Source organism: Emys orbicularis, chromosome 4, assembly GCF_028017835.1.
Source record: "Emys orbicularis isolate rEmyOrb1 chromosome 4, rEmyOrb1.hap1, whole genome shotgun sequence".
Lineage (NCBI taxonomy): Eukaryota > Metazoa > Chordata > Testudines > Emydidae > Emys > Emys orbicularis.
Genome location: NC_088686.1, coordinates 78,673,757 through 78,692,290, shown reverse-complemented (window position 1 = coordinate 78,692,290; position 18,534 = coordinate 78,673,757). Strand labels below are relative to the sequence as shown.

The window sequence follows — 18,534 nt, the reverse complement described above, 5'->3', positions numbered from 1 at the left end:
TTGGCGTGCGTGACTTTCCTCACGCACGTCCGCGGCAGGGTGGTCAGGGTCCTCACGGACAACACCGCCACCATGTACTACATCAACAGGCAAGGTGGGACTCTCTCTAGCCCTCTGCCGGGAAGCCCTGAACCTATGGAAGTTCTGTATAGCCCACGATATCTCCCTAAGGGTGGCCCACCTCCCGGGCGTCCGCAATACACAAGCGGGCCGCCTCAACGGGGTCTTCTCCCCCCAGTACGAGTGGTCGCTTCACTCAGAGGTCACTCACCGGCTTTTCCGAGAGTGGGGAGTTCCCCAGATCGACCTGTTTGCAACCCGCCAGAACCGGCTTTGCCCCCGGTTCTGCTCGAGGGGAGGGGTGGGAAAGGGCGCAATCTCCAATGCGTTCCTCCTACGGTGGTCGGGCCAGCTCCTCTATGTCTTTCCCCGGTTCCCTCTCATCGCCAAGGTCCTTCAGAAGGTGAAAGCGAACAAGGCGAGAGTCATTCTCATAGCCCCAGCGTGGCCCCATCAACACTGGTACGGGCCCCTCCTACGCCTCTTGGCGGCCCCCCCGAGGGCGCTGCCGCTCCGCCCGGACCTCCTCTCCCAGGATGGGGGTCGCCTCCTCCATCCCAATCTGGCCGTGCTCCACCTGACAGCGTGGCTGCTCCGTGGCTAAACGAGGAGGAAAACAGGTGTTCGGAGCAGGTAAGGTGAGTCCTCCTGGAAAGCAGGAAGCCGTCCACGCGTCGGACGTACGTGGCAAAGTGGTCCAGGTTCGCCAGGTGGGCGAGTGAGCGGGGAGTCTCCCCCTCCGCTGCACCTCTCCAGCTTATCCTGGACTACCTCTTATCCCTTAGGACCCAGGGACTGGCACCTGCCTCAGTCAGGATGGATCTGGCGGCCATATCGGCCTTCCACCCGCCGGTGCAAGGGTACTCGGTCTTCTCCCACTCGATGATCTCCCGTTTCCTGAAGGTCCTCGACTGTTCATTCCCGTACGCCAGACCCCCCATGCCGCAATGGGACCTCAACCTGGTCTTGTCCTGACTCACAGGGCCCCCCTTTGAACCCCTGGCCACATGTTCCTGGTCTCACCTCTCTTGGAAGGTAGCCTTCCCTGTAGCGATCACGTGGCCCGACGTCTCGGAACTTAGGGCCTTAACCTCGGAACCCCCCTACACGGACTTCCACAGGGATAAAGTCCAGCTCCGTCCACACCCGGCGTTCCTCCCGAAGGTGGTCTCCGCCTTCCATGTGGAACAGAGCATCTTTCTTCCTGTGTTCTGTCCTAAGCCCCATTCTTCTAATGAGGAACGCTGCCTCCACACGCTCGATGTGCATAGGGCGCTGGCTTTTTATCTGGATCGGACCAAGCCGTTCCGGAAATCCTCGCAACTCTTTATTGCCTTGGCCGAGCGGGAAAAAGGGCAGCCTATCTCCACCCAACGGCTTTCCCGCTGGATCACTTCGTGCATACGCACGTGCTATGATCTGGCGGGGTCCCCCCCGCCATCGATCATTAGGGTGCACTCAACGAGGGCTCAGGCCTCCTCAGCTGCCTACATAGCCCATGTCCCTATCCAGGACATTTGTAGGGCGGCCACTTGGGCCTCAGTTCACACATTTACTTCGCATTACGCGATTGTCTCCCAGTTTAGGGATGACGCCGGGTTCGGCAGGGCGGTACTTCATCCTTGGAATCACCTTCTGTGGAATACACATGAGCAATCACTCGAAGAATAAAGGACAGTTACCTGTTCTGTAACTGGCGTTCTTTGAGATGTGTTTTTCAGGTGTATTCCATATCCCGCCCTCCTTCCCCTCTGTCGGAGTTGTCCGGCAAGAAGGAACCGAGGGTGGGGGAAGTGCGCAGCTCCCCTTATAGCGCGGTATAGAGGCGCCACTCTAGGGGTCACAGTGGCGCTCCCCCAGTACAGGTACTGCTAAGGGAAAAACTTCCAGCACCGGTGCATGTGGCAAGCACGCACACCTACTGTGGAATACACCTGAGCAACACATCTCAAAGAACGCCAGTTACGGAACAGGTAACTGTCCTTTAGGTTGTTTGGATACAGGCGCAGGTGGAGGGGACAGGAGCAGCGTTGGCACTGGTGATGCAACCCTTCCTAATCATAGCGACTATATTACAACTCTTTCAAACTCCTCTGTTCGCTAGCTCCCCTTGGTCGCTTAGCCTCTTGCTTTTAAGGCCTTCTCTCCTAGGTCAGCCCTGCCCCGTCGTTAATCACACAGGGGGAGGGTGATCACAAGGCTGATTGAGGCTGATCAAGGATGAGCCAGGGAACAAAGACTCTCAGTCCCCAGACACACAATCCCAACTGACCCAGTAACTGAAATAACCTGAAAGAGAGAGAAACGCAAACAGCCAAACAAACTCACTCACCCCAAAGTTAGTACTCGCACCTTCTTCATTCAGCAGGGGGATCTCCTTCTCCCCCTCTCAAACTTCCCTGTTTGCGGTCCCCTATTCGCTAGCTCCCCTTGGTCACTTAGCCTCTGGCTTTTAAGGCCTTCTCTCCTAGGTCAGCCCTATCACACATCACATCCTTTTGACAGCAGCCTACCTATCGCACACCCAGAACATGATTGCCAGTGCTCTCATCAGAAACTTTGCAACCAGCCACTAGTAAGAGTTGTACAACTCTGTGATCACTGACATCTTTGGTCAGTGAGGAACCCCCGTGAGGGATCTTTTCGCATCCCACACCAACACCAAATGCACCCGTATTGTTCCAGGGGAGGAATTGGAGCTCAATCACAGGGAGAGGCCCTAGTCATTGGTTGGTTGGATCGCACGAACTACACCTTTTCCCCTTGCGCCTCCTACCACGAGTAATTTACAAGATCAGATGAGAGAAAGCAACAACCATCCTGATCGCCCCCTTCTGGCCTCGCCAATTCTGGCTCCCACTTCTTCTCTGCCTGTCGAAGCACCCTCCACTCATGCTTCAGACGTTCCCAGAGCTACTAACCCAACACAACGGCAGACTCAGACACCCCAACCCACACACACTTTGACGGCTTGGTTTTTGGATGGACACCTCCACTAGCACAGGAGTGCTTTCTAGCAGTGAGAGGTCCTTTCAAGCTGCAAAAAAGGACTCCACAAGATGTTCGTATTGCACCAAATGAACACATTTCACTTCTTGGGCTACACAGCAGGGCCTTATCCCTGAAGCTATGGGCATCCCACTACTCTTGGAATATTTTCTTTATCTGAAGATCTTGGGACTTGACCTCAGTTCCATTAAGGTGCATGCAGCTGCTAATAGAGTCTTTTATCCACCAGTAGACTGCCGTTCGATATTTACCCACCCCTTAACTGTATGGTTCTGGAAGGGCCTTCTGCGGAAAAACCCTCCCATTCAGTCTATCGCCCACCAATCAGACTTTAACCTAGTCCTCATCTCGCTGACAACCACTCCCTCTGAACCTATGGCCTCCTGTTCACTGTCCCTCCTTTCCATGAAAGTCGCTTTCCTCATCGCCATTACATCAGCTAGGAGGGTTGGTGAACTGGGAGTTATAATGGCCAACCCCCCTTTCACCACTTTCCATAAAGACAAGGTCTCTTTTTACGTCTTCACCCCAAGTTCCTACCCAAGGTGGTTTTCCAATTCCACCTGAGCCAATCCATACACTTACTTACCTTCTTGTCCAAACCTCACGCCTCTAATGATGAAAGGAGACTTCACTCGTTAGGTGTTCGCAGGCCTGGGCTTTTTATCTTGAGCGGACAAAGCTATTCTGGAAATCTCCAAGGCTTTTTGTTGCCATAGCAGAGAGAATCAAGGGTCAAGCCATTTCCATCCAGAGAATTTCCAAGTGGGTCTCAGGGTGCATTACGTGCTACTATCGATTATTGGGACAATCCCTACCCAAAGGGATTTGGGCCCACTCCACGAGAGCACAGGCATCAACCACAGCCACACTTCACTATGTCCCCCTCGTAGACATGTGGAGTTTGGTACACATCTTTTCCACACACTGTGCTCTAGTGCAGGGGTTCTCAAACTGGGGGTCATGAGGTTATTACATGGGGAGTTGCGAGCTAACAGCTTCCACCCAGCAAACCCCGCTTTGCCTCCAGCATTTATAATAGTGTTAAATATTTTTTTAAACGTGTTTTTAATTTAGAAGGGGGTCGCACTCAGAGCTTTGCTGTGCTAAAGGGGTCGCCAATACAAAAGTTTGAGAACCACTGTTAGTTCATGATTCTGCAATGGACGCTTCATTTCCACAGTCTCTGTGTACCATACTCCCACATTAGGTGGTACTTGTTACTCACTCTCAGTGAAAGACAATAGTGACTATCACTCAAAGAAGAAAGCAAAGTTACTTACCTGTAACTGGAGGTTCTTCGAAATGTGTGGTCCCTATCTGTATTCCAGAACCACTCTCCTTCCCCTCCGCTGCGGATACAACATATCTGCAGTAGAGAAGGAACTGGAGATAGTGGCGGCCCATCGCACTCTTTATTGCCTCAGGCAAAACCACAGAGTTGTGCAGGATGGATGCACTGACTGCTGAACAGTACTACTTTCAAAAGTTACGTCTCTGGACGCATGGTGCATGCACATAGAATCATAGAATCATAACCTCAGTGGAATACAGATAGGGCCACACATCTCAAAGAACCTCCAGTTACAGGTAAGTAACTTTGTTTTCTCTACTGGGGAAGAACGCCTCTGTGCACCTGGTAACAAGTCCTGGCAATGTTCAGGAGAGATGAGTTTGATCCTAATAGCCCCTAGTGGCCCAGAAAGGAATGGCTCCCAACTAAGTTGCATATGGCTAAAGCTTTTCTCTTTTTTCGGAGAGCCTGTCCTCAGCTGTACACTCAATTCTAGAACATCTAGTTCCATCCCAAACCGAGAGCCCTCTCCCTGACAGCCAGGCCCTTGAAGGGGTAGAGATCTGTGTATAAGGATATAAATGGGGTAGATAAGGCATGTCCAACCTGATGGCACTTATCCTGGCATCTCAGAACCACCTACCAGTAGGAATCAAAACTGTAGGTAAGAAAAGAAGTGCTATGTGGTGCAAAACAGGTTCATGTGGCCCTTTTTACAGGCACTGCATAAAATCTGTTTGATTACCTTAGCCTTCAAGTTAGTTTCAGAGTTAACTCCATGTGATAGCTGCTGTATTGTGGTCTATAATGATCTATCTAAAGGTGGATCAGGGTCCCTGCAGCCCCTTGTCAAATTCATGCCAGGTTTGATGCTTTTGAAAGAATCCACATTTAATAGCCTTGTGTGTCATAGGATATTAGTGTGGTCCTGTAGCATCTAGAAGCCTTAGACATGGACCAGGACCCCATTATGCTAGGGGCAGAACAAATACACAATAAAAAGACAGTCCCTGCCCCTAAAACCTTGCAAGCTAAGTATAAGAGGTAATGGATACAGATAGACAGGGAGTACAAAGAAACAATTAGACAATATTGATAAGCATGATGGGCAGTGATCTCAGCACACCAGCAGCCTAAGAACTGTGAAATTTTGACAAAGGAGAGGTTTTTTTTTTAAAGGAATTTTTTGAAGAAGGATAACAAGGTAGCTATGCAGATGTTTAGGGAAATCTCCTCCCAAGCATAAGGCAGCGTGGGAGAAAGCACAAAGATGTGTTTGAAAATTTAACAAGTGGGCAATGGAGGCTGGTATTATGGACAGATCAGAGGTGGGAGTTGACATCTCAATAGTGAATGAAAGATGATGGTTAGGGTTCAGATTGACTGTAAAGAGCCTTGAAAGTGGAGACAAGCAGCTTATGTCTGACGTAATAAAGAAGGGGGAGCCAGTGGAGTTTAAGGAGAGGAGTGACATGGTCAAACTGAAGGTCTAGGAAGATGAATTTTGCAGCAGCATTCTGAATGGACTAATTTGCATTTGTCAGGACTAGAGGAAAGAATGTTGCGGTAATTAAGATGTAAGATAATGAGTGCCTGGATGAGAGTTCTAGTTGATGAAAGCTCCTTTTAAAAGAATCACTTCCTGTGAGCTAAGCATCTTATGTAGAAGGTCAATTTCCTGGTAGCTTCAGTTTGTAGAATGAGTGAGCTGTCTAGAACTCTCCAATGGCACTGATTAAATTCAGAGGTGGCATGTGGCTTCTTGTGTGAGGCAGATGGCTCAGGTTCTCATCCTCTGCTGCCACATGAAAGAATTAAAAAATCTTAAAGAGTTTGGGATTTTTCCATTTGTCATATGCTAGGAAACTGAGACACAGGAAAGAGATGGACGATTTCATCCAAGAAACACAACTACAAAGTAATTGTTCCATTCTTTGCTGTTATGTTTGGAAGAATTGCTTTTCTTCTACCACAGTGGCTGAGATTAGCAAATTTGCAAATTACTCTCCTGAGGTCTATAATCTGTAGAAGGGCCCCATCTGCAACTCTGAGATTCTCTCCCCCTCAACATATGTTAGTTTCATCTGCGGCACCCTTTAGGGCTACGTTGGTGTCCTTAGCTAACTAGATAGAAGCTGAGGGAGAGTGTTTGACTCGCTCAGCTTACCTGTGGAGATGTCAACATGTACAAATGCAGTGACATATTCTTAAAGGAAAACTCCTCCTCCTTCCTTCTGTGTTTTGGCATGTGAGAGAAGTAAGTAGAAGTGTTGTGCCAGGCCACTTCTCACTGCTGTTGATTGGGTGGGGGAATGGAAGTGTGAGAGAGCTACCACCGTGGATTGCTTTTGCTGTTGCAGGCACTGTGTTTACTTATACTATTTATTATTATTATTATTAATCAGGGATAGAGGGAAGAGAGAGAGTGATGGTTTCTACACTTCAGGCTTATTTGAAGCATGTTGTCTATTCTTGAAGTTACTATTTTCAATTATTTTAAGGCTCTCTGAGTGCCAACAAAAGTAAAATCTTGTACAAATGTCTGTCGTCTTGAATGATTTAGAAATACATATTTAATTCATTTGCACAGTAGAAGTGGCTAAATTCCTGCTTGTTTAACCTATGTAAAATGAACATGCTATTTTTGGTTGCAAAATAACTTTCAATAAAAATTGCTGGCAGTTCCTTTTTGCACCTTATATTTTAAAGTCAGTGTTTGATTGTGGGACTACCAGACATGTAAGATCTGAAATTCTCTACCTGAAGTGAGGAAAGGGAATCACTTTGTTAATTAAGAGAATACCAGGGTTAGCCAACTTACATAGGAATAATGTATAGGCCTGATTTTATTTATTTTAAATAGAGTAGATGCATGATTGCATGTCTCTTGTGGTGTGCAGTCACCACATATGCAAATCTGGCAGTGGAACATGGAAATGCCCAACAAGCTATTTGCATATGCAAGTACCACCGGGCCCATGCATGGTACATGGCAGCTGTTTACAACTGCATATCTAACTTGTTTAAATTATAGATATTTTAGTAACTGACTTGGGTGTGGTCTAGATGGCCTGGTAAGCTTTTCTTCTAAACGCTAACCTAATTTTGTACATGTGACTTGAAGATGTAAAATACATGGACCCATCTGTCATGCAGTAAAATCTGGGGGGGTTTCAGCGCTGTCATATGCTCAGGTAGGTATCTATAGAGATAATATTGTATTGTGTGGGAGTATACCCTCTTTGCTTTGTGTACGGGCTGAGCAGTTCAGTGAGATGACCACTTAATAGAAATGAGTATGGATACTATGAATTTAACAAAGCACTGGGTATAAGTAGGATTTTTACTAATGTACTAGTGATGTTGACATGATCAATGAAAGAAAATAGCAAAACAGACGTAATATTTTTTCTTGGCTGTGTCTCTGTTGACGCAGCTCTGAAGCAGCTGCTGCTATCTCTAGTTTATCTTTTTTCTCTAGAGCTGATTTTTTTCTTGAATAATTGAAGTTAAAGTAAATGGTAAATAATTGTATTTAACTTTATAATATGAATAAAATGCATTAGTTCCTTCATTGATCTATACAGCCTTGTTCTTGTAAGTCATGATACTTGCATCTGACACCTTTTGTGTCTTACCTGGGTGAAAAAGAAACGAAGGAGAAATATGGTTTGGAAACCTTATGGTCCTAAAAAATGTTGGAGTTGGTGAGTAGCCTTGGGTTATTACAGCACTGACAGTGTGTTAAATTGCAAGTGGTGTGCTCATCATTTGGGAGTGAGTATGGAAGGAGGGGGAAACAGCAGGATCTGTTTGCTGTATTAAGCTGTGAGATGGTGTCTTGATAATCCTTACCAATTTCCTTCCTTTATCACCTTTTCTTCCATAGGATGTTGTACTTGTAAACCTCCAACTGAGGGAGAATGATCAGTGGTTTCCTTCAAAGCCAGCAAATGCCACTCTTGTAGTGGACATACTAGTGTAAAATATGGTGGCATTTCTGTGAAAGCAGAACTGGAAAAAATTCAAATATCTAAACACTTCAGTTTTGCAAAGAAAGAAACAATTTTAATTGTTGCCAGTTTTTTTAAATGGAGAAGTAAAGTGGAAGATAACTACCTTTCTATAAGAGGCTAAGTAAATCAGGCATTTAGCGAGAAGCCATTTTACTGGACTTTGTTATATACCAGCTCCAGTCCCTTTTCCCTTTGGACTAGAGAGGGGCCTAAGCCCCAAAAATTAAATATGCAACCAGATTTGAACCTCCAGTAGTTCCAAGGGGTTTGGATCTTTTCTTTTGTATTGGGGACATCTTTGCTCTGAACTTGCATCTCACTTGTATAACGCACTATGAATCTACAGTTTTGCTGTAATCTACAAACTTTATTTGAAAACCAGTTTGTCTTTTTTTAAAAGCGTAAGATGTGTAAATAGTCCTCTAGAAAATCCTGAGAAATATTGACAAACTACATACATATTAGTTTCCACTTTGATATATACTATTTGTCCTCCCCTTCTCTGTAGGCTTTTGTGGATTTCTTCTCTCGAGGCCTCCATGCAGAGTACAAGAGCAAGGGCATCATTGTACAGGTGAGTGGAGTTTGTTTCATTTAAGTATCCCTGTTATTGTGTGGTTACCACAGTAACAGTTGCTGTCTTGGCAACAAAAGGAAATCATCCCATTCACTCAAAAATGTGACGATGATAAACCATTAAAGATACAGTTTCCTTTTTTGTTTGTCCCAGTAGCAGTTGTTTCTGAACTCTTCCTGATGAAATTAAGTATAAATGACTTAAAAACAAAAACCAAAGATGAGTGTTACAAATCATTCAATATTAGAAGATCAATGTAATTGACCGCACCTGTTACGATTTTAGCTACAATATATTCCATAAAACTGATTGTAGTTACGTACTAGACTAGTTACAACATTCCTTAATCTCCTGGTATGTTTGTCATGACATTATGCACCAGAAATCCAATAGCTAACCACACTAAGGACTAGAACACAGAACCTAAATATCCTTTAGTTTATCACTAATTAGGAATGATGCTGGCAACTCTAATAAAGTTTGTAACAGTAAGATCTCTGCACTTGCAGTTGCTTACACTATGGGGAACCGTAGCAGGAAGAACAGCTTTGCATCGGGGAAATAGGTTCATTTTGAATATCAGATTCCAGTTGTATAACTTCACAACTTGATATTGGTTTTACCTCATTTAATAGGTTTTTATCTTTGCCCTCTAGTTTACCTGCAGTAGCTTAGCTGTGTTTACAGTAGACCAGTAAACCATCTGGGTACAAATTAAGAAAACCAGGGCTTAAGAGCACTGAATCAAGCTATGTGACACTAGCTGGCTTTGTTTGCAGGACCTTGTGCAAACCTTTCTGTAGTTTTGTATCTCACACCTCTTTGCTTTGAGTTTCAGAATTGTTTGAACTCAAAAACTCAAAGCAATACACACATGACACCAAGTTTTGCCTGTTTTTGGGTGTCACAACCAATGATTTTTTTTCATGGTTTTTACCCCAGAGCATAAATCATCCCAGGGTTGGTGAGAGTTTCATAAGGCCCTATCTACTCTACAGGTACAGATGTTATTTTTGTAAACAGTTTGGAACACTCATCTGATCTCATTACAAACATGGTTGAGTTGCGTCCATAGCTACCATTTTGCCTGCCCATATTTTGTATCATGTGATGTTAGAAAATCATGGTGGCTTTCTTAGTGCTTCAGCAGCAGTTAATGCTCAGAGGACATACATGTGGAGTATCAGGTGCAACATATGAGGCAATCTACTCTGGGATGTCCTACCACAGAAAGCTGGGAGGAAAGGAGGACTGACCAGGCAGGTTACACAGTCAGGGAAGCAATGCTACATGATGCAAAAAAAAAGAAATATTTTTTAAAAAAAATCTTTCAAACAAGGTACAGGAGAACAGTTGTGAGCTGCCAGTGTTAATGAGTACTAGCCATGAAGTGTCTGGACACAAACTAGGTTTTCACTAACTGGTTAAAAATGTCTAAAATTTGTTGAGTACACATGTCCTTAGGCAAGGAACATCTTGTCTGTTTCATGGATTTTTCTTTTTAGAGCATAATAAAAATGTATTGCTTGAAATGCCTTTTGTCCTTATTTCTCAACAGTATTGTGCGGACAGTGCTAGGAAAAGGACAACTGATTCAATAAGCTATTGCATGCAATGTCCTTACAATGGCTTCCTTGTTTAAACCTACACTAAACTTTTTCTTAAAATTCCCAACTGTTGCTACCACTGCTGCAATTTCAGTAGGAGTACCAATGGTGAAACTTTAGTGTTGACAAGGCACTGGCGGCTGATAATGTTTTAAGTATTGTTGCGCAGACCTGCTCTGAGCAGGAATAGATGACATGGTAATGAAAATGCAGTCAGCATGACACTTTTACACAGTCAAGAAAACTTACTGTAAACACTGGAGAGCCCCCCTGGAGTGCAGCTTCTAAAATTTTCTAGTACTGGATTTAGAGAAGCTGAGAACTTGTGTATTTGGCAAACTTAAACTTTACTGAAAGCTGTTTCTCTGTGTTAGGTTTGCCTTTCTTCCTGCTAACAAAGTTTTCCCCTAGCTACCAGCATGTTTTCCTATAGACTTTGATATCCCAAATGTGTCAAGATAATGAATAGTGTCAGCCTGGCTTTTCTTCTCTGGCATGCTGGCTGTGGGCTCTCTATTGTTGGTAGCTCCCCATCTCCTCCCTAAAATTTAAATGAATAGCCATTCTGAGTTGTGTGGGTCTAATAGCTGGTGATCAGAATTTCTTAAGCTAATTGTAGTAAGTTATTGGTCTTCTTTCTTCCCTGCCCCAGTCTGAGCCCCTGTGCCTACCACTAATGAACCCTAGAGGCATATCTTTAAAGCTTAGCCAACGTGTCTCCTTCATTCCCTTAGGAGTACTTCAGCCTCTTGAGATCTGAAGTATGGGGTTCATCACTACAACTTTCTCAATGGTGAATAGACTTTGAATTCCAGACTTGCATTTCCACTTGAGGTAGCTGTTTAAAATGGCATGTCCTCAGCTTATACCAGACCAATAGAAAACACTTGTTTGAAAAGCAGAAACACACAACAGCTTGTTAATATGCTACTTCTGAAACTCAGTACAAGTTGTAGCAATGCTGCCCGAGTGAAAATGCCTTCTCTTTGGAAGCCAGGTTCGATCAGTGTGGTTGTATTGTAATGCAGAGAAACTTTTAGGTTCAGAAACCAACTCCTCTCTGGTTCCAGAGGCCACTTCCAATCTTCAGTTGGAGAATAGCAACTACATAGCTTCAGGGTCAAGTATTCCTGTGCGTGTATGGAGAATAGGATGAAAATCTATAGTGGAAAGTAGCTGCCAAGAATGAAAGGAATATGGAAGAATCTAAGGATTTCTCTCAAGACTAACTTGCGAGTTTCCTATTAATGGGGGTGCCCATGCTCTGTCTGCAGAAACATGATTCTCCATGGGATAGTCAGTCTGAAGGGGTCATTGGGTGGTTCTTCCTTCTGTTCATTCTATTCTTATTTTCTGCTTCAGAACAATAGGCAGGGAACAGCTTTCTGTCAATGTTGGGCATTTTTGCTTCTTTTCAAATACTTTTACACATATTTTAAAAGTATAAGGAAGGAAAAAATCTTAACTCTATTTACATTTCTTCCTAATCCCTCTACTGTAGTATCCCGGCAGTGGTATAGTACTGGATTTTCTTTTACACTTTTGTCTTGTTTGAAGGATTTTCCTTGAATATCTGAGATTTTTTGTTACTCTGTATAAGTAGGGGTTTTTTTTGGGGGGGGGGAGGATTGTGAGCATTAAAGAGGCTTTTTCATAGAACCCTGAAAGTACCTTCCTGTACCTCCCGGGTGGGTGGTAGTACCAGAAGCTCTGAATGCAGCAGTTTCTCAAGAAGCATCAGTATAAAAAGATTATGATCCAATTTGTCTTCCTTCATATAGGGAGTGAGTGTGGTTTACAAGCTAGTGCATAAGACAGGGACACAGGACTCTGAGTTCTATTCGTAGGTTTCCCACTGATTTATATGATCAGCTGCTCTACAGACTTTTCTGGTCTGAACAGTGTAGTGTTATATGCAAGCACCCGGTTTTACCCATAGCAAACCTTGCTTTGCTTACAGCCTTTCAATCTCTTGATCCCAGTTGAATAAAACATACCTCTGAATAGTTTTACCACTTTTGTATTCCCTAGGAAAAATTAACAGCTTTTAGGACATATAGGAGCATTAGCCCAAACAAAAGATCGCATTCTTAGTGAGAGATGGTAGAGTTAATGTTTCTGAAGCATTTTTTTCCACTATAGAATGCAGGGGATAAAATGTTGTTCCATGGTCTTATAACTTTTAACTACAGTGAAGTGTTTAGAATAATGGCTAGAGAATGCTATATATAAACTATCAGCGGTACAGCTTATTCCCACTCGGTGCTCAGTTTCTCTGTGCAGACAATGAATTATCTTTCGGCACCATCTAGTTGTGCATCTAAGTAGTGCAATTTGTACATAAATTTCTTTTGTTTCAGAATGGTGTGGATAGTTAAGATTGAAACTGTATTTTGCCCAAATTTGCAGAAAGGTGTTCAGAAAAAAAAGGGTATGTCTTAAAAGAAACACTTGCTATATTTTACTTCAAATAGCTTGTCCTCAAAACTTCATATGAAACTTACTGGAGAGATGCTGGCAAGATTTACAGCCTGGAGACTTGAAAAGGGATTTTGGAGAATTTATTCATTGGTGAATTTGGAATTGCCAGATAGTCAGTCAAGTGCCAGCAGACTTTTGAAAGGCAGCAAATGAAAAATAGAACCTTTTAATGTAAAAAGTATAGGCAAAATGTTCAAACTTGGATGCCTAAAGTTAGGCACATACATTCATATTTAGACACATGAATGGGTGGTGTGGTTTTACAGAGATGCTGCTGACCTATAATGGGAGTTGAAGGCATTTACACTTCTGAAAATCAGATCACTTTTTAGGGTGACCAGATAGCAAGTGTGAAAAATCGGGACGGGGGTGGGGGGTAATAGGTGCCTATATAAGAGAGCCCCAAACATCAGGACTGCCCCTATAAAATCGGGACATCTGGACACCCTACCACTTTGATTAAAGTGCCTTTATCCACATTTGAAAATTGTGGGCTAAATCTTTAACCCTTTTATTTGCAAAGAGCCTTGAAAGTATAAACTGATCACTGGGAGTCTTGTTATGATGACTTATAAAAAATGCACCTGGGGGGGAAGCGGGGAGAGGAGGAAATCCCAATCTGCATTAGCCATTCTTTTCCCTGAATTCCCCAGTCAAGTCTTGTGCGCATGGGAATGTTTCAGCCCACGCAGAAATGTACCCCCTTGTGGAATGGAACACAACAACTAGCAATACTTTAGAATGGGAAATGGACTTCCTTATGCAACTAAAGCAACAAGGAAATCTGGGGAGACAGAATGGAATTGGAAATTAGCTCAGAACAGTGGAGCTGACACTATTCTCAAAGTTCCATAAACAAGCAAAAGTACACTAATTTGAAATCCTCTGCAAGAGACTTACCCATCACCGCACTCCTTAATGTCACGCTGCGGTATTGGTTTGGTAACAGCTCTGCCTACTGAATCATGAGCCCCACTACTGCACCACCTGGATTCTCCCAGCAGTTCTTCTGTCCAAGTACTGGTCAGGACCAATCCTCTTTAGCTTGTGAAATCGAACAACAACATAGCCCTAGGTTATATGTCTATGGATTATTAATTCTCTTGAATCCTGATTGTATTTATTTGTGTGTGTGTGTGTGTGTGTGTGTGTGTACACACTATACACATGATAGATTGTGATTTCACCAAAAGGTGATCCGATTTTTTTTTTTTTTTTTTAAGTTTAAAGTTCATACTCTTTTTAGAATCCAGTACTGCTAGCTACAGGACACCTAATGTACTCTATGAACTTTGTTGCTTCTTGCCATCTTCAGTAGATATATGTAGAAACTGCCTGAAAACACACTTGGGACTATTTGGGGAATCTGTTTTTACAATTTATTATTCTGATAATGCTACAAAGTTTGTTGACATATTCATAAATGATCTGGAAAAAGGGGTAAACAGAGAGGTGGCAAAATTTGCAGATGATACTAAACTACTCAAGATAGTTAAGTCCTAGGCAGACTGCGAAGACCTACAAAAGGGTCTTACAAAACTAGGTGACTGGGCAACAAAATGGAAAATGAAATTCAGTGTTGATAAATGCAAAGTAATGCACATTGGAAAACGTAATCCCAACTATATATATAAAATGATGGGGTCTGAATTAGCTGTTACCACTCAAGAAAGAAATCTTGGCGTCATTGTGAATAGTTCCCTGAAAACATCCACTCAATGTGCAGCGACACCCAACATTCTGTTAGCTTTTTTGACTATCATTAGGAAAGAGATAGATAATAAGACAGAAAATATCATATTGCCTCTATATAAATCCATGGTACACCCACATCTTGAATACTGCATGCAGATGTGGTCGCCCCATCTCAAAAAAGATGTATTGGAATTGGAAAAGGTTCAGAAAAGGGCAACAAAAATTATTAGGGGTATGGAACGGCTTCTGTATAAGGAGAGATTAATAAGACTGGGACTATTCACCTTGCAAAAGAGATGACTAAGGGGGGATATGATAGAAGTCTATAAAATCATGACTGGTGTGGAGAAAGTAAATAAGGAAGTGTTATTTACTCATTCGCATAACACAAGAACTAGGGGTCACCAAATGAAATTAATAGGCAGCAGGTTTAAAACAAACAAAAGGAAGTATTTCTTTACACAACGCACAGTCAACCTGTGGAACTCTTTGCTAGGGGATGTTGTGAAGGTCAAGACTATAACAGTGTTCAAAAAAACTAGATAAATTCATGGAGGACAGGTCCATCAGTGGCTGTTAGCCAGGATGGGCAGGGATGGTGTCCCTAGTCTCTGTTTGCCAGAGGTTGGGAATGAGCGACAGGGAAAGGATCTTTTGATGATTATCTGTTCTGTTCATTCCTTCTGGGGCACCTGGCATTGGCCACTGTCGGAAGACAGGATACTGGGTGTGACGGGTTGGATCACAGAAACCCCCTTGGGAGCTGCCACCCAATGTGCAAAGACTACCCCTGCTTCTGTTTTCCCTGCCAGCTCAGGATTCCAGCACCCTGTCTTGCTGAGCCAGACACTTCAGTCTGCTCTAACAAAGACTCAGGGTCTGAATTACTAGTCCCAAAGCTGCAAGTTTACCTGAAAACCAGCTCACAGGAGTGTGCTTGTCTTTAGCACTCAGATGCCCAACTTCCAATGGGGTCTAAACCCAGATAAATCCGTTTTACCCTGCATAAAGTTTATGCAGGGCAAACTCATAAATTGTTCGCCCTCTATAACACTGATAGAGAGATATGCACAGTTGTTTGCTCCCCCAGGTATTAATACATACTCTGAGTAAATTACTAAATAAAAAGTGATTTTATTAAATACAGACAGTAGGATTTAAGTGGTTCAAAGTAGTAACAGACAGAACAACATAAGTCACAAGCAAAATAAAATAAAATGCGCAAATCTATGCCTAATCAAACTAAATACAGATAATCTCACCCTCAGAGATGCTTCAGTAAGTTTTTCTCAGACTGGACACCTTCCAGGCCTGGGCACAATTCTTTCCCCTGGTACAGCTTTTGTTCCAGCTTAGGTGTTATCTAGGGGATTCTCCATGATGGCTCCTCTCCCTCTGTTCTCTTCCACCCCTTTATATATCTTTTGCATAAGGCGGGAACCCTTTGTCTCTCTGGGTTTCCAACCCCTCCCCTCACTGGAAAAGCACCAGGTTAAAGATGGATTCCAGTTCAGGTGACATGATCACATGTCACTGCAAGACTTCATTACTCACTTGCCAGCACACACACATACAGGGAGACTCACAGGTAAACAGCCATCTGCAGACAATGGGAGTCATCAAGATTCCAAACCATCATTAATGGCCCACACTTTACATAATTACAATAGGCCCTCAGAGTTACATTTTATATTTCTAGTTTTAGATACAAGAGTGGTACATTTCTACAAATAGGATGATCACACTCAGTAGATTATGAGCTTTGTAATGATACCTTACAAGAGACCTTTTGCATGAAGCATATCCCAGTTACATTATACTCACTTATATTTTTATAAAACCATATAGACTGCACAACGTCACACTGGGCTAGATGGACCTTTGGTCTGACCCAGTATGGTGGTTCTTATGTTAAGAAATTGCAGTGTCAGGGAATGCCTCGGTGTAAATGTGGAATCCACCTCTTGCTGACAAGGCTGTAAGCATGTCTCTCCCAGGCCAGGCACAGTGGTGGGTCATTAAAACTGAATAGCTATCTATTCAGGTGGAAGGATCTTGAGGACAACTGTTTAGCTGGAGCCTTGGAGAACCAGTTTTCTCCTACCTAGTTTGTGGAGGCTGGTGATATGAAAAGTGGAAAAACACCAGCAGTAGAACAAAGGAACCAGGTGTTGATAGGGGGACATATAAACTCAAGGGACTTATTGAACAGGAAGCTTTGGATAGGAAAGAAGAAAATAGAGGCAGGCTTTTGTAGCATGGGTCCTTTTTAAATGCTGACCAGCCAAGGTCAGAGACAGCTAGCTGACGCAAGTGCTAGCTAGACAGAGGCTCTATATTTGGAGAGCACACCTAGAGACCCCAAGCCAGGATGTACAATATGAGCTTGGTTTCTTCTTGCCATGTTCAGTAGATGTACATGGAATTTTATTGAAAATACACTTCACTTACTGTGATCTCTTTTCCTACCTACAGAGTGTTCTACCATATTTTGTGGCTACAAAAATGTCTAAAATCCGCAAACCAACCTTCGATAAGCCCAGTCCTGAAACATACGTAAGAGCTGCCCTTGGCACAGTAGGCCTGCAGTCCCAGACCAACGGATGTCTGCCCCATGCCATTCTTGTAAGTTACCTTCAAAAAGGGGATGTTACTCATTTTGTGTGGTCCTGAGTATGTTCTGCGTGTACTCTGACCGTGGAGGAAAGAGAATTACATTAGTTACGTTTTTTAAAATCCTGAGACTGACACTTGTTCTTTCGTACTTAGTCCTAATTTTGTCACATTTGAAAATGTAGAAGAGATTAATTTTAAGTTCGTTTGGTGCAGGTGATAACAGTTGGAGTTTTTTCTTTTAATTTCTTAGGGCTGGATCTTGTCTCTTCTTCCCACCTCAGCAGTCATCAACTTGACAATGCAAAAACACAAGCAAGTGCGGGCTCGCTACTTAAAGAAAGTGAAGGAAAACTAAGTTGCAGCAACTTGATCAGATGTTTTGACACATGGTGGCTCAGTACCCACAATTCAGCACGAAATAGACTTAATCACATTTAAAATTCTCTTATAGTTTTTACTTTCTAATAGGACCAAACACCAGTTTGGGGTGGGATTATGATATAACATTTCTTTCTGGCCTCGACTTTCCAATATTGATTTCAAAATATGCTTGATTTGTTGGTCATATGTGACTATGGGATACTAACTGGATTTAATCATTAGCTTTATGTAATGTATTTATACCAATGAATAAGGAATTGTATCTCAGTGCAAGTAGCTTGGTGATAAAAGAAAAAACCCACAATAAAGCAAGACAAAGTGCTAGGGCGTCTTAAACTACATTATTGAAGTCAGATGGCCTGTGCTTAGTTAAAAAGAAAAATGGAAGTTGATTGGCCATCACTTTAATTTTTTCATTTTGGAAAAGGCCAGTTATATAACCACCACCTGTTTTCTGTGTTGTGCATGTTTGGGTGAAGGGAAGAATGGTGGCAGTTTGTCTTTCAGGTATACTGCTGGGAGAAAACATGGTTATTAAAAAAGGCAAGCTAATGTTCATTGATGTAGCCACTCCCCAGCTCAGCTTCAGAGCGCTTGCAAGGATGCTGTATGGCTAGTCTTCTCATGATGTCTCCCCATGTTTCACTTAGCAAGCTGTATGTGTATTGGGACACCAGGGAGAAGTATGTGTAACTTCCCCTGGGCAGAGCTGCCCGGCTGCTATGTATGAGTCTCCAATAAAACCATTTCCAGGCTAGTGTCAAGTTAACTCAACTGAGAAAGCCCACCCATTTTTAG

At 43.1% G+C, this 18,534-nt stretch overlaps 1 protein-coding gene across 1 annotated transcript in view; it reads left to right on the top strand.

Moving 5' to 3' along the window:
- Window positions 1–18,058, top strand: part of HSD17B12 (hydroxysteroid 17-beta dehydrogenase 12) — a 160,122-nt gene extending 142,064 nt beyond the window's left edge. Inside the window, exons 9-11 of the mRNA XM_065404110.1 lie at window positions 8,888–8,953; window positions 17,215–17,364; window positions 17,606–18,058. Coding sequence (XP_065260182.1) covers window positions 8,888–8,953; window positions 17,215–17,364; window positions 17,606–17,710 — 321 coding nt within the window. The 3' untranslated portion in view covers window positions 17,711–18,058. The remainder of the gene's footprint in view (window positions 1–8,887; window positions 8,954–17,214; window positions 17,365–17,605) is intronic.
- The last annotated feature ends 476 nt before the right edge of the window (window positions 18,059–18,534 follow it).